General features: G+C 39.5%; 1 protein-coding gene across 1 annotated transcript in view; it reads right to left on the bottom strand.

Moving 5' to 3' along the window:
- The window catches only part of DIAPH2 (diaphanous related formin 2), a 184,436-nt gene that overhangs the window by 127,492 nt on the left and 34,795 nt on the right, over positions 1-22,149 (bottom strand). Inside the window, exons 12-18 of the mRNA XM_069015023.1 lie at positions 20,498-20,616; positions 19,440-19,556; positions 18,763-18,881; positions 18,409-18,473; positions 17,501-17,605; positions 15,229-15,876; positions 11,415-11,529 (exon numbers count right to left, since the gene is read on the bottom strand). Coding sequence (XP_068871124.1) covers positions 11,415-11,529; positions 15,229-15,876; positions 17,501-17,605; positions 18,409-18,473; positions 18,763-18,881; positions 19,440-19,556; positions 20,498-20,616 — 1,288 coding nt within the window. The remainder of the gene's footprint in view (positions 1-11,414; positions 11,530-15,228; positions 15,877-17,500; positions 17,606-18,408; positions 18,474-18,762; positions 18,882-19,439; positions 19,557-20,497; positions 20,617-22,149) is intronic.

Here is a 22,149-nt window from a genome sequence, read left to right on the forward strand (position 1 = left end):
TGTATGTTTCTTGCCTAATTAATGTAATCAAGCTGAAGGAAGTGGCATCAACCCAACAAACTGTGCTCTGTGGAAGAATAAAAAAGATCGTAACTTAGTTTTACAAATTAGTTTTCCAAAAATAAAAAGTAACAAGGGATCCATATTCCTGTTAATTGTTCTTATAATTGATTGCTACTTTATTTGACCACCACATTTAATGACTACTATTAATTTAACATGAAATATTCCTTGTTCTGTTAAAATTGCCCTAAAATGGTTGTAAATAGTCTAATTGTCAATCTCTAGCAAGAACTTGTGCAACAAAGTGCACTTAATTACCCACTCTGTATTGTGATGGCTTTCAGCTTTCTATCAACAGCCTCAAAGAGATGCCTGGGCCAGAAATATTAAAAAAAACAACCAAACCAACAACCAAAGCAACCCCTCCCCAGGCACACACAAAAAATCCCAAATACACCCAACACCTGATTTCACCCCTTCTATTTACTGTGAAAGATGTTGCTTTTGCTGTAAGACAGTAAGCAAATATTAACAATTCATGACACACAAATGGTCAGAGAAATACAGATGAACATTAGAAATGAAACAACAGCAGGCAAACAAGGATTAAACTGAAAATATCCTCCATGGGCCTAATTTACTGGGTTGTAGATGTGCTGGAAGAAGCTGGAACAAAACCCAGTAGCCTTTTCCATGACCTCTTCTCTCACACTTTCCCCATGAATACTGATCTGGAGGAAAGCCTCAGGGCTGTGCACCCCACTTGTCCTTTTGCCAACATCTCCAAGCTTTCCTCTGGAGGTGCTGGGAGCAGCTCCCAGGGTTTGCTGATCCTTGGGGTGTGGTGGGCACTGAGGTCTGCACAGCCCCAGCAGCAGTGCCTGACCAAGGAGAGTGGTCCCTGCATTTTAGAACTCCCAGAGGAAGTGTTGATGTGGGGGAGGGAAGATGTTTGCCTATGGAAATAACATTCTGCCTGTAATAGCATTTCTAATTTCAACAGTCACATGGCCCAGTTATATTTTTTCCTCTGACATCAGGCCACCATCACCACCAAACCGAGACAGGACAACTATAATTATTTCCCAGATTATAACTGGCATGATTCTTATCCATACAATTTTCAAAAGTTAAAAAAAAAAGTACCAAGAATCAGAAAAAAACCCTAAACTAAATGTCATTAAACTGCTGTTATATTTTACCAAGATTCTAACAAACTCGTTTTCCTTTATTACTATGAGAAGTCTAATAAATAGATCTCTTAATAGTTCACCTACTACTCCCCTTGATTAAGGCCATAAAAGGCTCACCTTCACAAACAAACACACCTATGGGAATCACATTTTCCAAAGGACCTCTCCAAATTATAAAGTTAAGATCCCAAGATCTAAAAATCGTTCTATGCAGTCAAGTTAATTAATATTGGTATTTAATGGAACAGACTAAAATATTAATAAAAATGAAGTGATAAAATGATTTCTTCTATCACTGTGATATCTGACATTTAACAATCCTGACTTAATATTGAAACATTAAGTAAAATACACATCTCCAAACAGACATTTTAGTATTCTCTTCCTTTTTGAAGTATTTCTCTGTCATCGAGGTTTTAAATAAACAGGCATGCAAAACTCTTTAACTTAGACATAACTAATTCCCAAATCACTCAATTTTTGAGAGTGATGTGGCACATCCTGGTTATACACTCTGATCTACTCAGTGTTACACATCCACTGACTTAGTACATAAGAAATTTGATTTTATGTTTAGTTAAAAGAATTCTATTATCCTATTTAGAGTAAAAAAGAAAAAATATTGGTGATTAGCTGGTATTTCTTGTTATATTAAACCAGGAGAAGTCAAAAAGAAGCTTTCATACCAGGTCCAAAGCAAAACTTCACAGGGTAAAAGGATCATATTAAAAGTAATTGGGAAAGGATCTGTCTTAATAGATTCCATTAATTTCAATAGTAAGAGCCCTGTGAGGTTGACTGGTAATCACAGCTTTGACAGCTGATCAATAGAAATAAGGATAAAAAGATAATATTAGTCAGTCTTCCATAAACAAACACTTCAAACTCTGGCTTTCTGGTGGATGGCATGAAACAAATCTAAGTAGTTGCACATAACCCATCCTAATCACATGCCAACACAAATGGTTTGGCCCCATGCTGGTGCCAAGGCTCCTGCAGCCTTTGGAGCAGAACTCCTTGGTTTTAAGCAGACACATCAGAGGGCAGTGGCCCCACACTGTCACAGGGGATGCACTGCCCATTCTTCCCATCACTCTCACTAATGATCACTAAGTAAGATCATCCCAAGAGTTTCAATATCCTGGGACACTGAAACATTTCTGGCATTCTAATGAGACTCAAGAACAAACAGCAGGGGGGACATTTGGTGACAGCCAAACCTGTGAGTGCCCCTCAGTAAATGGGGCAGATCCAGTGGTATTTTTTGGGTGATGGCCAGCATGGATGTGGTACTGTGGGACTTCTGTGGATCATGCACAATTTTGGTCTGCCCCTCTGGGCAGTCTTTGAAAACACAGAGAAATAAATATAAATTAGCTATTAATGAGACTTTCAATGAGAAAAAAAAGGAGGCATCAAACCAGGAAGGCTAAAACTCTGGAAAACAACACATCTTTTTGAAATACAGAGAAGTGCAATAGCACAGATCCTGAGTTCACTGAAGACAAAACACAATGAAGACTTTATTACATGTGTAAAGGTGTGACCTCTGGCTTAGAAAAACACCAACTGCTGGCAGCTGAGAAGTATCTCTGTTTAATCAAATCTGTGTACATCAAGCAGCAGACATTTAATATATATTAACATGTACTTACTCTTTTGACTGAGCATCTGCTCTCAGTCACCTGCTGACGATAAAAGACAAGGCTCAACCAGCCTGAAGTCAGCCCTGGATGGTTGTTTATGTTATTACCAACTTAGAACAGATTTACCTTGAAAAAGTTTTCTTGGGGTCCAAGCATCCCAAAGTGTTCTGAACACACCCAGGTGCTCACAGAACACACAGGCAATGATTATCTGCCTTCAAGAGACACACAAAACAAATTAAGGACACGTTACAGGATTAGTTTTAGGGGAACCTACGGAGTAGTAAATTAATCTGCTTACATTGTAGAAGCCCAAAAATAGTGCAGGAACATGCAGCTACAAGTCCCTCACCTTCAGCAGCATTGCCAGGCTCCCCTGTTCACCTCAGCACATTCTGGGTGCATGCACAGACAGGTTCCACTGGAATTCTAAATTTAGCAGCTGGAACCTATGCTCTGCTGACCTTTTGTATTACCAACACAAGCAAAATTTGGCTTAAGTGATTCGTTAAGAAAGCAGTGAGTCTGTGCTAATGATCCAAGTCTTAAATGAAACAACAAAAAAAAAGCCAAAGAAAACCTTGACATTTACTCCACAGGTACTCCCATTCAGAATATGCAGCTTAACGATACTTCCACACTGACTTTTACCATGTGGATTTTTTTTGCTTTTAGAAAGCTTTTAAGCTGCTGCCTCTTCACAGTGGGGAATTATTCTGTAGTAGTATTCTACAATAATTACACATCCCCACCTTACAGAACAGAATAAAGCATGTGAAAGGGAGAAGTTTCAGAGACATTTCAGCTTCTCATTTTGCACAAGACAAACAACAGTCACACAATAGAGTTGTAATTTCAGCTTTACATCCTTTCGAGATGATTACTAAGTAACTCAAAAAGCTGATACTTTTGTTATTATTGGTATTAATGCCTATGTACGTAGTATTTTCAATTTCTCAATGAATTCAGAAACTTAATAGCATGATTGTTAACTTTTAATCCTTTAGATAGCTTTTGAATGTCTCTTTCTCCCAAAAACCTTTATTCATACAGGTAACAGAACTATCCTTACTCTACTATAAATGGCAGAAATTCTTGCAATAGCAGATATTTTGTCCAAAGCATCCTGGAACAGCATTACAGTAGAAGCAACTATCACTCAGAGAAAGGTTCCATGTCAAAAGCAGATGACACATTTTTGGGGAATATTTTTGGTCAGCAGTAAGAAAGGTGTGTGTGTTTCAGCCCATAAAACAAAACCCATGGAGAAGGCATCATTTTTTTACAAATACAGAATCACGGCAGGTCAGCACAGTGAGCAATGGAACCAGGCCATGAATCAGACACATTTTGTCAGTTTATGCTTTTGCAGAAAAAAAAAAATCCACATTCTATTTCTTTTGATAGAAAGTAGATTTAGGAGGAAGTGCAGGATGTGCAACCGTGGTTCTGCTGAGAGATGCAGGGGACATCTCTTTAATACAGACTTGAAAGAACTATTTTACAAGTAAGACCATAAATTCTGCTTATGAGCACGGCTTTGTTTACAGCGGGGTTTTATTTATTTAAGCAGATACATTGTTATTCCTAGAACTCTGCTGGAAGTTTTAAGGCAAGTGAAATATTGGTGCATAGTCTCTTTAATAGTCAGCACCAGCTGTCCTGGTAAGTAGCTGGTCTGTTCTCCACCCTTTCCTCTACACTTGTTTATTCTCCCCCTGCTTCACTTGGGTCACAAATTCCCAGCCAGTGTTCAGCTGAAGAACCTGCACTGGAACACTCAGCTGGAGTTTCCTTCACCAATGCTGAGGAAGTTGCCAGAAAATGTATCTACAGCTACAAACACATCAGAGGGCAAGAGGAATTGTTTTAAACCATTCAGAACTACTGAACACAGACCTGGAACTGACAAGCAACTGACCTCCAACTCACCATCAGTGTATTTTATATACAGATATAAATTGTTACACATGAAAGAGAAGCCACACTTTAGGAAAACTGCCACAGTGGATAATCTTAACAGTTCATTGACCAAAGGATTACTGTCGAATCCAGAGAATGACTTAATCACATCATCACAGAATGGTTTGGGTTCGAAGAGACCTTAAAGGTGATCTTGTTCCACCCCCTGCCATGGGCAGGGACACCTTCCACTAGACCAGGTTGCTCAGAGCTCCATCCAACCTGGCCTTGAACACTTCACATTGAGAGGAACTAGCTTCCTATTAAATAGATTTTTAGAATACCTAACCTAAATTCCCATAAAAAATGCAGCAGCATACTTGAAGAAGAACATCTTTTGCAGGTTATTCTTTCTGTTTTGACATTAGAGAAAGCATTCTTTCCAGTCTATTCTCTTTATTTATTCATACAGAAGGGGTTTTATTCCAGGAATATAGATTTCTATTTGTTTAAAACCAAACAAAACCCATTTCTTTTTGCAGTTCAACATATTCTTTTTTTCAATTCAACTTCTGAATTTCTTTTTCATCGAATTCACAGAAAAAATACTCTCTGTAAGAGCATTATAGATCAAGACTACTTCATGAATGTATTCATATTTCATGCTAATTAGTCTTTGTACACAATCCCTCTCGCTGCTGTGCTGAGTCCATGTGTCTCTGTCTTCAGCTCCTCGTTAAATGTGCTGGGCTTTATTTGAGCACTGCATCACCCAGACTCAAACAGACAGGTCGGAATGCAGAGCTGCCTTTCTTCCCCTGCTGGATTTTATCAAGCTGGTAACACACAAAAGCTCCAGCTCCTTAGAAAAACGAGGCATGTAGGAGGTACAGAAGGTACTAACTGCTACCAGTTATCACACAGCAGGCTGGAATTCCAGACTTCTGGAATATGTGGGTAATGAACATTTGTTTGTGTGTCACCAGCAGTGATTCTTACACTTCTCTAATGGGAACCTCCAAGACCTTGAATGTAGGACAAAGCCCACTGGCACCAATTTCCTTCGTAGGAAAAACCCAATGCCTTTGAGAGTTCACCTTCCCTTGGCTTTTTTTTTTATAGTCACAAGTGCTCTTCCGCCTTTCCTCTTCAAGATTTTTATTTTCAAGTTCTGAGAGCTCAGGTACAACAAATTAATACATGAATTCTGTAAGTAACCACCTAAAATATAAGGCATTATAACTAAGACAGCTCAGTCACAACATTGTTATAAATACACAGAAGAGCCCTTTTAAGACAATACATGTCTGTCCTCACTCCAATTCTATTAAAATCTTCTGGTGAAGCTTTCTGACAAAATTACTAATTGAAACTTGCAGAAAATCTGAGCAGCAGGGGCTTTGTTACTAATATTTTTCAGCAGTTTTTCAGTGCCAGAGATTTCTTAACCAAAAGATGGCCCTGCAGCAGGCACACACACAATGACAGCCTCTTCAATCTCCGTTTGCCATGTGGCACTGAAAAGGCAGGTGGATAATCAGCCTGTACCTGCAGAACTGCTCCAGTCTCCCAATAACCAGCAGGATTCCTTATTTCAAGTCCTTGCTCCTCAAGTCTCCAGTAGGGAAGACCAACCTGTCCCTAGTGATGTTCCAAAAGGGTTAAGCACTGCCAATTAAACTAAAACTGAGGGAATGGCCTCCACATTAGAGCATCTGACCTGGAAGCAGAACAGACAGAATGCTGATTCTGAAAATGAACTCCATTTCTATAGGAACTGTGTGGAATACATTAAGCTGTACCTCCAAGCAATCCATGAGTAATGACAGCAGCTTTCAAATAGCCCAGACCTGTCTCTTAATCTGGATCTAACTGCATTTGCATACAGACTGTTGTATTTGATTTTCTGAAGGTGCAATTGTTGCAGTTCTTTATGTACTGCTGACTAAGATAATGTCCAAACTTCTCTATTAGAACCCTCTTATGGAACAACAATGCTCTGAAAAAACACTAACTCTGCTGCACAAGGAAAGAAAGCAAGCTCCAGGAATAGCAAACTGGAGATCAGGATAATTGCATCTATCTGATCCATCCCTCTTTGTTTTTCCCCCTTATGAATCTACCACAAAGCTTTTAAAAGCAGAGGCCCAAGAGACACAATCAAAACGTTCCACAGCCTGGGACCTCCAGTGAAATTCCTGCCTCTGTCCAACCCTAGGGCATGAGCATTCTGAAAGCATTATTTATATAACATTTTACAAGAAAAGAAAACAATAAATGAAAATAGCACAACTGAGACTGAATCTAACTTCTGAGAAAGTCTAAATAGTTTTGTTTTTTTCATCTGGGATATTCTTCATTCACTGTCACATGATGAAAACAACTACAGTTAGTAGGTCACACCAACAGGACACATATTCTACGCAGTATTTTTTCAAAATAAATTGTTTTCTTAGTGACTCCACATTACAAACTACCTTTGACATAGAAATTAAGTTATTGAAAAGTGTATTAAAATGCTATTTGAAATAAAATATTAAGAATTAATATTTACAATCTTTACCTCCTAACTGGAACTTTTTCTTTTGGACCCTTCAGAACACTACTCTCATATCAGTCCTGTTGTCCCATAATGAATGAAATGGGTCCTGATGCTCTTGAAATAAGACCTGGACTCTAAAACAACTCTAAGATCATTTATTAATTTTTAAAAATGATATAAAATATATACAAATACAGAGATATACATATATAAATCTATGCTAGATGGTAATAATTTCAGGCAGCAGTTTATTTAAACCAAGCAAAGCTTTGCTCACTCCTGAGTTGCACAGTTTATCTACTGGATAAATCCAGCAGAGAAGAAAAGGAAAGAGTGAAAAATGGCAAACTAATAACTCACTGCTTCTTTAAGGTACTTGAATCTATTCTGTTGCTGAAAAACAACAATTTCAAATACATTCAAAGATGAAAACAAAGCAATCTGCTGCACTTCTGCGTGAAACAGAAGTGAAGACTGATGAGCTGCATGTGCAATGCAAGGAAATGAAATGCCCCAGCACACAGCACTGCGTGACCCTACCCTGCAGAGCTGACCTTCCTCTGCTTTGGGCTCCCAGCCTTCTGCCAAGGAGAGGCTGAGGAGGGAAAGGAACCAAACAGACACAGCCTGAAGGATCAGCAGACCAAGGGAGCCACCTGCAGTTGGCAATCCAGAAGCAAACCCACGATGAGTTCAGAGGTTTTTCTTCCTTTTTCTGTTGACAAAGCAGTGCAGGGAGCTGAACCAGTGCAACATAGCCATGCTTAACACCAGAGATTTCTGTATTAAACTGAGTCTTGCTGTCTCACACCTACCAATACAGGTGTGTTATAAAGGAAATTTGGCCAAAGCTGAGTCCATTGAAAGCTTGCAAATGTGACAGTCTCTGATGAATTAGATCTAGGCTTCTCAGCACACCAAATTCAAAGCCATTTTTTACAAGTACTAATTGCTGCCCCTTGTATTTACAAGTACCAAATGCAAATGAATGCCAGCAGTTTTCCTTCAAGTTTAAGGGTGCACTAACACATATTATACATATAAAAATCAAAACCTGAAATTTTGTTCATATTTTGTTCAATTACAGCTTACATGAAAGTTTGTGTTTTCTCTTGTCCCTTCCCACTCAAAATTCCCACCATGTGAAAAATGCAACTCAGCTATTAAGACCTTACTTCAGTTTTGAAAACATATGAAAATGATTGTTGAATTGTATTTTAAAAGTCTAATTGTAAAGCAACAGAACCCTGATCGAGAAGTTTTCCCTTGAGGCAAGTTGGATGGATAATGAATTCAGTATTGGAACAATCCCAGTAGTTACAGACTATTATGTACTAATTACTACCTTTACAGATCTACTGTACACATAATTAATTTCTTCAGAGCACTACTATCATTCTTGACTGGCAAAATACACAACCTAAATTACAAGAGCCAGAAATTAACATGATCCTTTAGGGAGAAGGCATTAACTTGCTTTGCAGTGTTTTGCAATTAGACAATCAATCAAACAATGAGGAGTGATTCTGAGAGCAGCAGGCCCAGTCCTGAGCATTGTCACAAAGTTATCTGAGCCCCCAGCATGGCTGGGTCACAGCCTGGCTGCAGAGGCACAACCCTGCAGGCCTGCACCTCTTAGGAGACACTTCAGCACACAATTCGACATGGATTTAACATTCCATAAATGAAATACCAACACAGGGAGCTTTCTGACATCCTATTCCACAAAACACTGAAGGCATGACAGTGCTGTGGGTGCTCTCCCTTCCACTGGTGGCCAGAGAGAAAATTTCCTGTCAGTTAAGGGACAAAAGCAAAGTTCAGTAAAAGAATGCTCAGCATAGCATGACCTGCTTAAATGATTTCAGTAGGTTCTTGACAAGAACACTAACACTTTGAACTGCTAATTTCAGTTGGTGGGGGTTTTAGAACATTCTACAGAATTAAATCACACACAACCTGAACTCCACCAAAAAGCAGTAGCCCAGGTTTCCTGAGATGTATAACCACACTGGATTACTAATTAATTTACTAAGCAAAAATTATTGTTCAACTTCATGGCAATATTTCCCCCAAAAAGTACCACTTCCCTTCAGCTCTGGCTGCATTCCCCTAAACCAGAGAGCACTCAAACAGCAAGGCAGCTCACAGCTTAGTGGTAACCAACATTAAGTCATTTCTGGAGTATCCTAAAACAAAACTATGTTAAATGAGAAAAATTCACCAAGCTATCTTCTCATTGGGCCAAAGAATCATGAATTCAGAGGTTTCATCAAATTTCAGTGCTGCAGCTTACATGGAACCACAGATTTTTAATAAATGTCTACACTACCATTTCTTTTCCTTCAGTTACTATTCCCACTGGCATTCCAAAATTTCACGGAATACAAGACAGTAAACACTAAGTCATCACAACTGCTGCTGGCAGTTGTCAGTTTGCTGCCACTCCTCCATTTGTTTGTTTTACATGCTGACTGTGCTCTTCAGAGAGCACCACACATCTTTATTTGGCTTTTTATCACTCTCCCATAATGTACTAGGAAACCACCTCACGAAATGGGACTAGAGCAGAAGGGAAATCTGATCCCAGATGATGCCTGAAATACGTATTTGGAGCATTACTGAGCTGCTTGTGACTCTGAAGGCAAAAGGGGAGGAAGAATGGTGAACATCATTCCATGTTTCTCTTTGCAGAAGGCAGCTTTTCCCACCACGTAGCATGGGAAATTTTCCTTTGCTAACACCCAGTACAAAGATGCTTGCTTTTATGAGATAGAAAAGTAAAAGTTGCTTTTGGAATGCAATTATTTGGGTCTGTGGTACTAAACTACATGCTCCAAGAGTCTTTTTGACTTCTAGTGAGTTTTCAAGTTAAAAAAAACCCTTGAACTCAAAGACATAACTCTGCCTTTCTGCAGGAGGCAGCCAAGTAAGATTTTCACATCCTGAGTACTACACAGCAGCATTTTTAATGTGCATCCTTTGCTATGGCCTCTTATTTTCTACAATCCTTACCTGAGAACTACACAAGGAATAACAGGAAAAATATCTGCAAGGCTATCACTACACTCCTCACTACTTGAGGAAATTCTGTTGTTCCTAGTTTTAGAACTGTGAGAGTATATCAACAAAAATTTCTTCTCATAGGAAACTGTCAGCTATTTCAAAATTTCAAGAGGGTTTATTCAGCATTTTTAATGAAGAAGCTTTTCAGGATTTCAGAAACATTTCTTCAGATTTCTGATGAAAGAATTCAGCTCAAGGCAGAAGAGCTTGTCCTTTTCACTAAGAAGGGGCTCATGCCATTGTGTCATCTGCTGCTGGGCATTCTTTCCCTTAAAGGTCTTCCTATCACACTAAAAGAAGTGACCAATTCCACACCATTTTACCCTCACTGCAGCGCTAGGAACCAAGAATCAATCCAGCTCTGGCATGGAAAAGAAGGTTAAATTACTTCAAAGGATGCTTTTGTATTACTGCATGGAATATCTGAACATTTAGACCAGAAAGTCGTTCTAAGGTGTGTTGTAAAAGGAGAATTCTAATGGTTTAAATTCAGTGACTGCTCAAAGGAGTGTGAGCTACAGCAGAGTGTGTATGTATTTTATGAAAAACACAGCCATGACCAACTCTTTGAAGAGGTTTCAGAAGAACATGGAAAAAAAGACATTCAGAAATAACTCACAGAAACCACTCAAAAATCAGTTCAAGAAAGTTACAGTCATGTGAGAGCCCTTCCTGAGTTAACCTTTCAAACACTGCATTAGTAAAAACTGTTGTTCTTATTCCTGAAATTCTCAGCTAGGAACAATAATGCAAATAAACATGAGTTTAGGATCAGAAATTAAATTTAATGATAATTTCATTAGAAGAAAATTCACATCTATCTGCAACATATAGTGCACTTTTAAAAGGTATTATTGCAAAAGGGTTCCTCCCCTCATGCTGTAAAGTAAAGGAGGAGTAATTCTTGTAATAGACTGTTATGCTTAATATATGTTTTAAATCATCTTCCTGCTATAAAACCATCACATGAATGCCATGGTATCGCACAAAGCATAAAAGAAACTGCCATTGCACAGTTTTAAACTTAATAAAAGCACAATAAAGAGTAAAGTAAGAATGTACCTTTCATTTGGGTTCCAAAGGTAAGTGCCAATTTTGCAAACAGCTCCGGGTCTTCAAATTTATCTTCTTCAGCTTTTACCCAAAAGCTGTTTTCTCCTATTTCTTGAGGTTCAATCTGAAAGAAAAACAGCATCTCCAAAGTCAATAAGCAGTGTTTTCAACAGCCAAGGTGAAGCAAATGCTGCAGAACTTCTGTGATAATCGGGCTGAATGAAGTTTAGTCCTGCTCTGGGATGTTCTCACTGCTGCTTCCTGCACAAACACCACGGGCTGAGCTACCCTCTGGCACTAATGGCCTTTATTGTACTCCATTCAGCAAGTTTTGCACACAGGCCTGATAACAGCACCTGGGTTTGAATGTGTTTTAGCTCTCTCTCGATTACTTTCCAGAGAGTGCCCAAACTCTTCAGCACTGCTATGCACCCTGCTACCCGAGAACTCTATGGAACAACTCATCAGGAAATGAACTGACCTTGCAGAGACTCAGAATTAAGTCTGTACTGGCTGTACCAAGGGAAGAAAATGGTCTGCAATACAGAAGCTGAAAGACAACTTGATTTTTCATGTATGACTCAGAACTGCTATTTGTTTTCCAAATATATTCCTCTAACATTATTAACGATTGTTTATAAGTTTGTTTAAATGACAAGTAATTTCCAAGGGCTATTTAACTCCAAGATGACATGCAGGGAATTCAGCAATACTACATTTGTCAGCCTCACTCCAATTTCCCTGCAACACCCTGCTCTACCACCTTTCAGCACTGCTTTACCACCAGCTCCAGGGAAGACATTTTAAAAAACCACCATAATCCAACACTAATGGGGAAGACAGTTACAGCAAAAGGGACTAAATTAAACAGTAAGAATTTTATTCCTCAGATGATGTCTCCTTAAAAGTGATGATCAGACAGACTTTCCACTTTCTCAGTAGGCAGGAGATCTCTGGCAGCTTTCCCAGAGCACTTAAGCAAAGCGTCCATCTGCAGTTCCTTCCCATTGTCACAGTCAGCGTTCACAGAGCCACTTTATAAATCATTCCTATAAACTCCCCAGTGGAACTGATCACAATGGAATTGCCTGCAATTACCAATATGTATAGTAAAATAAAAGCTTGCTTCTCTGTGTTTACAGGACAGCAGTCTATGTCTCTCAGTTACAAAACTCCCCCAGTGCATCCTGACCCAGTACTTTCTCCCCAAGATACAGTTAATTCCTTCTCCCACAATAAAGAAGGAAAGTTATCCTTTTATGCACATTTTATAAGAATTACAGACAAAAAGATTTTCAAACTGATTTTACAATGTATTTAAATTAATACACTAAAAACATGGTTGGCTGTTTTCACTATCCTTCTAGTTAAATATACTGAAAGTATGTTTTTAAACTACCACTACTAGATACACTTCCACATTATTTTAGCACATCTCCAAATATTTTGAAATCATTTGAAATCACTAAAGCATTAATTCTTCTGCCAAAAGAAGCTACAAATTGGCATGCCATGCATTTCCCACACAGGTTCTCTCTCAACCCTCCAGATTCCTCTTCCAAAATTTGTGGGATTATTCTGCTGTTTTGTTACTTCAAAGAAAGAGCCATTTCACTACTCAACACCTCAGAATTTAGAGGAAGCCAAGACCTAAACCTGTTTCTTTAGAAAGACAATTACCATCACTTATTCAAAAATATCAGAGGGCAGTCTAGCTCCTCTTCCAACAGTAAATTTGTGTCATCATTAGTTCTTGAAAGGTTTTGCCTGAAGTGGTGATGGCATTTACTCAGAAATTATACAAAGCAACTTATATCCAGCATTCCACAGCACCCAGCTCTGTCTGGGAGAACATGGTATAACACCCAACTCTACAGAATAAAGTTGTGTGTCTAAATTCATTTAAATAACCAGCTGTGAAACATCCTGAAAAACCTGCACTGCTGCTTCAGAGTGTGATTTAAATTCCAAAACTGTTCGGTGTTAAATTGCAGCTTATGGTCAGCAATGATCACCTGGTGCCCCTTAACAGCTTGTTTTTCATCAACAATTGGATTTTACCATGTTCATGGTACCAACAAACTCCTGAGAGAATATATGGTTCTCAAGGCAAGTGTCAGGCAGTAGCTGGGAGTACCAAGATGTGCACTGACAAATGAGAACCAGCTATCCAGTGAAGCTACACTGAAATCCCAGCTAGAGCTCAACCCACACAGCATGGAATATACAGAAGTCCTCCTTTCATTTGCCTGGATGATTTGGTGATCTAGGTGCTTTTTCCTACACCAAACATCAATATATCTGTCATATTTTATACCACTAAAAAACTGCCAACCACATCTTTAGAATGCAATGATTTAGTCTTGATAATAGATGCAATTATCCAATACTCCACATCTATTTCCTTGATATGGAAGGAGCAGTGGTTACACTGATCAAAAAGGGGTTTTAAAGCAACACACCCCAGCACAGACCTGGGTGTTTGCATAACTTCTCTTGTTAGAGTGACTGCCTATACTGAGAGGTAAATAATACTAGTGACTGCTTTAAGTGTTCACTTGCAAATCAGATTGAGCTTGCAGTTTACTGCTCAAGTAATATTTATATCTTAAGATGGTTTTAAAAATGAAATGCAATTAAATACAACCATGTTAAGACACTGGAAGCTCATGGTGCCCAAACCTTTCCCTTGAGCAGCCCCATGGCTCCTCCCAGTGGCTACAGCCCTGCTCCAGCACAGCACTAATTGAGAACAACCAATAAATACCTTAGATAAGTAATCAACAAGTAACATTAAGTGTTGGGGAGGATGAAAGTTTGGTAAGGTATGTAGGCTTGGCAGAAAGGTCTGTGAATGTAGAAGCTGGGGATGAGGTAGAAATGAAAGCAAGTTTTGATAGAGAATAAAAGATGTTTTGCTGAAACAGTGACGCTGAGTAACTGAGAAGGCAAAGGTTGGAGATGAGTTGGAAGGAGATTTTTAGGAGCAGGACAAAGGTATGTGATTACAACAAAGACATGTTTTTCACCAAGTAAATAAGTCTCAAGAAGAGCATAAGTAAATAGAAAACATGTCTTTACAAAAAGAGAGATATGGCAGGCAAACAAGAAATGTGGATGTAGCAGGAAGAAGAAAGGGCTGAGAATTTTCCACTGTAAGCTTAAATTGTAACTTACTTACTCTTGTGATTGGATAATAATGACCATAATATGGTGATGGTAGTAGCTATGATAGGCTATAGGCAAATGTAAAGGTATTGTGTATGGTGCTTATTGGTTATGTATTAAGATACTCTGCAAAGAAAAGTATCTGATGCTTTGTAACTTGAACAGAAAGTGGCTTCAGGCATGCCTACAGCTGGAGCTGGCAGCTGTAGGGCTGGCTCTGGATACCCACTCCCTGAGCTGCTGTAACTTCGCCTATGCAATAAACAGCTTTCAAGAGAGCTGCCTGAAGTCCAGACATCTTTTGTGAAACTTTCTCCTATATTAAGGCCTGATATCGGCACTCTGAACTTACAACTGCATTAATATCATGACTTTAAAAAGCTTGAGTTGGTTTGTTTTGCTAGGTATGTGTGAAAGCTGCTTTAAAACCGTTTGGAGATAAATAATATTTATGTACAACTTGATGCAAAGCTGCAATTCACATTCACTGCACCTGGTACAATGGATTGGAAGTAAGGTGGCTTCCTGGGATACTTGGCACAACAAGTTCTGTCAAGATGAATCTCATTTAAAAATCCATCCCACTGCATGGTACCAAGCGTATCTGTGAAGGGAAGGAGGGGAAGGAACATCAGCTCCACAACTCTCGCCATACCTTTGACCAGTTGATTCTCTTCATCGAGACTTCCAGCTTATACTTCTTCTTCTCCTTCATCCCGTGTGGCAATGCTGGCATCACCAGGAAGGGAGCAAAGGGAGCCCCTCCAAGAGGGGGTGGCATCGGGGGCCCCCCAAAAGGCGGCGGTGGAGGGACTGCTCCTCCGGGCAGAGGAGGAGGCGGAGGAGGCCCTGCTCCCCCGGGCAGAGGAGGAGGCGGAGGAGGCCCTGGTGCCCCAGGGAGAGGAGGAGGAGGAGGTGGCCCTGCTCCCCCAGGGAGAGGAGGAGGCGGGGGCACACCGGGCAGAGGCGGTGGAGGTGGGATGGCTCCCCCGGGCAGAGGAGGCGGCGGCGGAGGAAGCGATGCTGCACCAGGTAATGGAGGAGGGGGAGGAATTACTGCTCCCCCGGGCAAGGGAGGAGGAGGAGGAATTGTTGGTCCTCCAGGTAGTGGAGGAGGAGGAGGAATTGTTGCTCCACCAGGCAGTGGAGGAGGAGGAGGAATTGTTGCTCCACCAGGCAGCGGAGGAGGGGGAGGGATGGCTCCACCAGGGAGTGAAGGCGCTGGAGATGGTGGGGCGTTCTCACTTGCGAGGGCTGGAGGTATTGCTGGGACTTCTGTCAGTTGGCCTGTCAGGCCTGGACCCTGAAACATAAAAGAGGAATTCTTTTCGTTGGTGACAGGAGGCCGTTTGATACAAAGCTGAACCAACCAGGATGGTTTGTAGTCAACTGCACCTCAAGAAAGTGAGAAATGCAACTGTTCTCCTATTTAAATGAGAAACAATATCAATAGATTATACCACGTACCATAAAACTGCCAAGTAAACTGAATAACCTCACATTTTTATAAAAACAAATTGTTTCAATTTTAAAGAAAATTTAATAGTAGCAGTAACATTTAAGTGAACAGAACAGCATTTTATTTCTTACCAATGCACAAAACATTTATCCCACTTAGGATGCCCCAGCAAGCTGGGGCATCAGAGATGAGAATAACCACGCTGAATTTTAACACCACTCATCTGCTGGTGGAACATTCTCCCCAGCACTCAGTGGAGCAGCTACTGCAGTGCAAGAGGTCCCAGGAGCACAGCTGTTCATAACTGTCCTGACATCTGGGGGTGCAGGGTGTGCAACAACCTGTCCTGCTGCCTTCTAAGTCTGTCTGAGGGTGCTGCTTTGGTGAGAGGAAGAAAGAGCAATTGCAATATCCATTCTAATAAGTTGTAAAAGGAACAAGGAAGAGAAACAGCAGCATGTCAAACCATCAGAGGGGTGAGTGCATCTAAAAAGTGCCATCATATTCTGTGGGGAGCATAAGACTAGAAAAGGGAACAGATACTAGAATTACATGGTTAATTAACCAATGGCCACCATTACTGGGAATGCCCTGTCACCTCTGGATAATCTGAACTGTGTTAGAATCACTAAAACAGGATTAATAATTAATTAGACTAGAATACATTTTTTACTTTGCACAAGGCATGTGTTTCTCTGGCCCACAAGTTACAATGCAACAATTGGTGGAGAACCCATTCAAACAGACTGTGAAACTTCAGTGCAACACTGGCTTGTAGACACTTGTAATAAACATGAAAATTGGCAAGAAGGAAGTAGGAACAGGAGTGTCTGAGTCTCCACCTCACTGCCCAAATAGGAAGTGAGACCACAGGCATTAAAATAGCAAAAATAAAGATGGAAAGGCAACAGGCAGACCTTGCCTGGCATTGAAGGAATACAAAATAAGCCAGGCTGAGGCAAAAGCACCAAGTCATAATATCTGTTAGTTCCTAAAGGGTATAAATGACCTGTCTAAAACCTGACACTGGTGTAAAAATAAAAAATAAAAAAGGCTAGGCTTATATGAAAATATAAGAGTAAAAAAATATATAAAATCAAAAGACTTTAAAAATAAAGACTTTCAAAACAAAAAATTCCTGCAAAACATATGGAAGCAGCAATGTGAAAGCATAAACAAATACTTGCAGGAAAAAAAAAATTGGGCTGGATTCAAGATTTTTATAGCCTAAGGAACATTTTTTCTCAATAAAGCAGGTATCTGTGACAGGCTGAACATACTACTATTTGAAAAGTGTTACCTCCATTAACTATCCTTAGTAACCTATGCTGGCTGCAAAACAAATCAATACACCTGTAACACACATTTCAAACCCCAGAGAGACTCTAGGGCAATTTCTTTTCAACTCCTCCTCCTCAAAAAAAAAATCAGCTCAGCTGTGGAACTTCATGTGATACAGTTTTATTACCTGGGTCCGGAGCTGTTTGACTTCTGTTTCAAGTTCTTTGATTTTCTCTTCTCGTTTCTGAAGCTCAGCTTGTGCCTCTTGTCGAGCTGTGAACTCTTCATCAAACTGTAAGGATTGAACCACAACAGGAGAGTCCGTGCAGTTATGGCCATGCCAGAGGCTGTGTTGGCAGGAACTCTTTGAACAATATCACAACTGCAGCCACTGATGCACTTCTGAGTTTTTAAAGAGCATTTTTCTAATATGCTCACCTTTAGTACCACATTATTTCTTCCATCAGTACATCAATGACAGAGAACCACCCAGATCCAGCTACTCAGTACAGGTTTTCCCCCCCAAGAGAACACTGCAGACTTCTGAAACCAAACTCGAGTATACATCTATTGCAGCAAGCTTAAATTCATTAAAATTAAATCTGCAATCATCATATTCGAGAACATGTACTGTCTTATGACCTGAAAATGCCCTCTTAGACCAGACCAGCAAAAAATCAAAATTTTGAATGATTTTAACACAGCTCCATAATACATGAACATCAGTACTACTGCAGCTAATGCAGCATGTTCATTCATTTTTTCAAGCTTATACCTGCACTTTAGGCATTGAATTATGACTATTTCAGGACAGAAGAGCAACAAATGGAATTTTCCCCATCAGTTATCTACAGAAGAAGAATACAGCTGAGGATATGTACAGTTGATACCACTCAGAGGCTTTTGATTTCAGACTCAGTTGCATCTGAGCCTTGCACACACACAGGACCACCCAAAACCCCCAGAGCTTTAAATATGAAAGCACATCCTGCCTGGGAGATCCACTATTTCCCAGTTTTCCCTGGGAAACAAGCTGACTGTATTCCCATTAGGATTCTGTTCCACACCTTAAAGAGAACCATGAGTAGGACTGACCTTTCTGGAAAATTCTGCTGCTTTCTTTTCACTCTCTTCTACTTTAGCTTTGTCCACACACGCATCTAGAATGTCAATAAAATACCACACACAGTCAAGTCAAACATATCACAGCTCTGAGGTGCCTCCCAGCCATCATTACCCTGAGAGCCCATGACACCAAAGCAACAGATACTTTTTTTTCCTGACCCTGTCTCATTTCATTAAAAGCTACAGCATTTGCTCTGGTGCTCCTCAAGCACACCTGGAGCTTCCATTCATATTTCCAGAAAACTGAAAAAATTCACAGTCAATAAAAATCTAGACAGAAGAACACGAAGAAAAACAAGGTAAAACTGCTTAAAGTGTACAAACCAACTAGATGTGTAAAATTAATGTCCATCCTTCCTCTGTATTTAAAATCTGGGTCCATGCCACTGCAGTGCAGCACTATCTGTGACACACATTCTTCTATGATCTTGTAATACTGAGGTCTAAAAAAGAAAACATTCATAAGACAATAAGAACACAAATGAGCCTTTATGCAATTGGGGTTGGGGGACAACTAACTCCTAATATCTGAATTATACACCTGCCAGCAGAAGTATCAAGTTCAAAGTCTGATTTGTACTCTTATTTGTAAATATTTTGGATGTGGTACCTGGACCCTGCTAAGACACCGAGCTGCACCTAAGAGAAGTTTACACTGAGAAGACCAGACACAAGGCATGTGGGAGTATTTTCAATTATCAGCTGTACAACTTTCATGTTCTTTGAAGCAATGAAGGTATCAAACTTGAATAAAGAAAAAGTGCCCAAAAAGTTAAGAGGTTTCTGGGATGAGGGCGTTGGACTAAGGGTCAAGTCTTTGCAATAAGCATTATTATATTTACCAAGATCTTTTTAATACTAACATTGAGCAGAAAGACAAATAACACATTCTCAGAGAGGCATTTTAGGCATGATTTTGAGCAACTCAGTTTACCAGGGTCTGGATTTCTATTCTTGTCCCTACTCCTCCCAAAAAATCCAACCTGGCAGCTGGCACTTACCGGACATAGTAATCATTCCTGATCAGAAGGAAATGTTGGAGAATTGACAAGAAGTAATTTTCAGAAGAAGTATCCTTCACCATATTATACAGCAGATGAAATACTTCGCTGACATCAGTGCAAACATTGTTAAGAAAATATGAGTCCTTAAAAAACTAAAAACTTAGAGAACAAGCAAAAGACCAAAAAAGCCCACTGCACAATAGAACACCCTCCCCACCCAAACACACCTCCCCCAGACATGTCCCATATTGTTCAAGTAAAACCCCTCCTAAAACTTCTAAAATGTTGAACTCCTATCCTTAGCAGTAAACATTATTTTTCCACTAAGACTGCACACAGAATCTCTGTTTAACAGTCAGGACATGTTTCATTATTAGCCAGAACAATCATACTATACACTTAATGTTCTAGAATCCTGTAAAAGTATTTCACACAAAGCTCAGTATTCACTCTGAGCTGAGCCAGGCTAAGGGCAAACACACACTGCTCAATCACTTTCACTTCCTAAAGATGACCATTACCTGGAATTACCTGTTCTGCAAAACAACAGCATTACAGGGGATTTTATAGTCCTCTCATTGATTGCCTCCACCTCCCTCTGCTTCCACCTAAAAACTGCAAGCAGCCATTCTGAACCGAGGTAATTTTGAATTTACTGCTGCTTCACAGCTAGAAAAGGCACACATCTGAAGTGCTTCTGAACCTATGAAAAAATTTTGTTCCTCTTATTACCAAAACTCATTTTTCTTCAAACTTATGATCTTCCATGGGTATAATTTTATCTCTTCATGTATTATGAGACAGAGTTTAGCTTAATAAATGTTATTTATGAAAAATTAATTCAGTTCCCAATGACTTACATTTGACATGCAAATTTAAGCACTAATTATCTAAATATTTTCTAACAAAAAAGGCAACTGGAGAAAAATCTGCTTGACAAAGCCCCTGGTAAGACACACAACTGAGACAAATAACCTGCACACAGAGCACTGTAATTTCCATTTAATAAAGTTCTGAAACAACACAAGTTATAACAGCACTTCCTTAAAGGATATTCCATTTCAGCTTTGATATCATTGAGACGATGTGACAGTTCAAAGTGGTCTTCATCTTTGTTCTCATCAAACACCCTCAGCTGAATATCAAGCTCATCATTTTCCTTATCTTTCAAGGCCTGTTTTTCAAGGTAGAATATATCTTAATGTCTCCTTTTTTAAAGCAAGAATTCCCCCCCTTGAAGGACTGTATCATGATGAAATATATGACATTAACCTTTAGAATAGGAGAAAGTTTTAACTCAGTGCCTGGGATTTTTTTTATTATAATGATATAACTGAGAAAAATTAAAGGCAAAATATCAGCTCAGAGCAGGTATGGGCTACATAACAAATGATTTCCAGTTGAATCAAGTTCTTAAGGGGACACAGCAGCTCCTGCTTGTTAATGTCAGAGCTCCTTTAAAAAAGCACATAAGTACTTATTTTGAAATAAGTATATTTCAAAACATTAATTGAAGTCATCTTAAGCCTAAGAAAGTGTAAAGAAGACATACTTACAATTTCTATTACTAAGTTAATCTAGACCATAGCATTAAACCAACCACAGTACAAGAAGAAATACAGAGGAGCAAAAAAACCCCCACAAGGTAGCATTTGGAGCAGGGGAAAATGGGCTCTTCTTTTGAGAAACACAAGCAGTTGTTCTAATTCCTGTAAGAACCAAGTTTAGCTTCCTAGCAGGAGAGCACATTAAAGAAGTTCCCTCCCATCCACTCCTGTGAATGCATGAGCCCATGATTCAAATGGAAACTGGCCTGGATTTGTCAGACCTGGATGCAGCCACGTGCATTCCCCAGTCCAGCAGGAACTTGTGCCAATTCTAATGCTTGAAAAGCACAGGAGGCTGCTCTGAACCGGAGCAGATGAAGAGCCAGATCTATGGATCCTCCTCCTGACCCTTTTTCAACACATTGGCAGTTCAGCATTTTGAAAAAAGACTGATCACCAAATATTAATTGCTTTTACACTCAGATCTGTATGGCAGATGTTGGTACACTCTCCCAAGTTTTCTATCATATCATGATTTGTTACAATTCAGTTTCTTTGCTACCTAATCCCTCCCTAATTCTTAAAATTTTTAAGCATTTATTGATTCTGTAAAATGTCTTTCAATAGATAGAAACAAACCAAACTAAAAATCTTGAGGCTTCCAGATGTTCCACAGCAAATAAAGCCAGTAGATCATGCTAATGTATCTACATGATATAAACCCTAAAAATATACCCCAAGAAAAATTAACATCACACATCAGGAAGAGTCTCGAGACTGAATGAACCAAAAATGGAAGTTTTTGTTCCTGACAAAGTGACAATCTGAAACTTTGTATCTTTAAGGTCATAGCAGAATAAATTCTGTTTCAGATAAATACAAGCAAGTACTCTTAACTTCTCTCATCTCTTGAGAGAAAGTGATGAGCACCTTAAATATACCTATTTTTGATACAAGCATCAGAACAGTTTCTTGGTTAAGAGCTACAGATCTCTCCCTGAGTCAGAAATATTCCTGTCTGTGCAGCTGCATGAAGACAGACCTGCAGTCTCAGAGAATGAATGTGTTGATTTGATTTTCCTTTGAAATGTCCCTCTGCATTCTCAGCAGGCAGATTAAAGAAAACCAGATTTCACGGAAAACAACAGGAACAGCATATA

This window comes from Aphelocoma coerulescens, chromosome 4A (assembly GCF_041296385.1).
Source record: "Aphelocoma coerulescens isolate FSJ_1873_10779 chromosome 4A, UR_Acoe_1.0, whole genome shotgun sequence".
Classification (NCBI taxonomy): domain Eukaryota; kingdom Metazoa; phylum Chordata; class Aves; order Passeriformes; family Corvidae; genus Aphelocoma; species Aphelocoma coerulescens.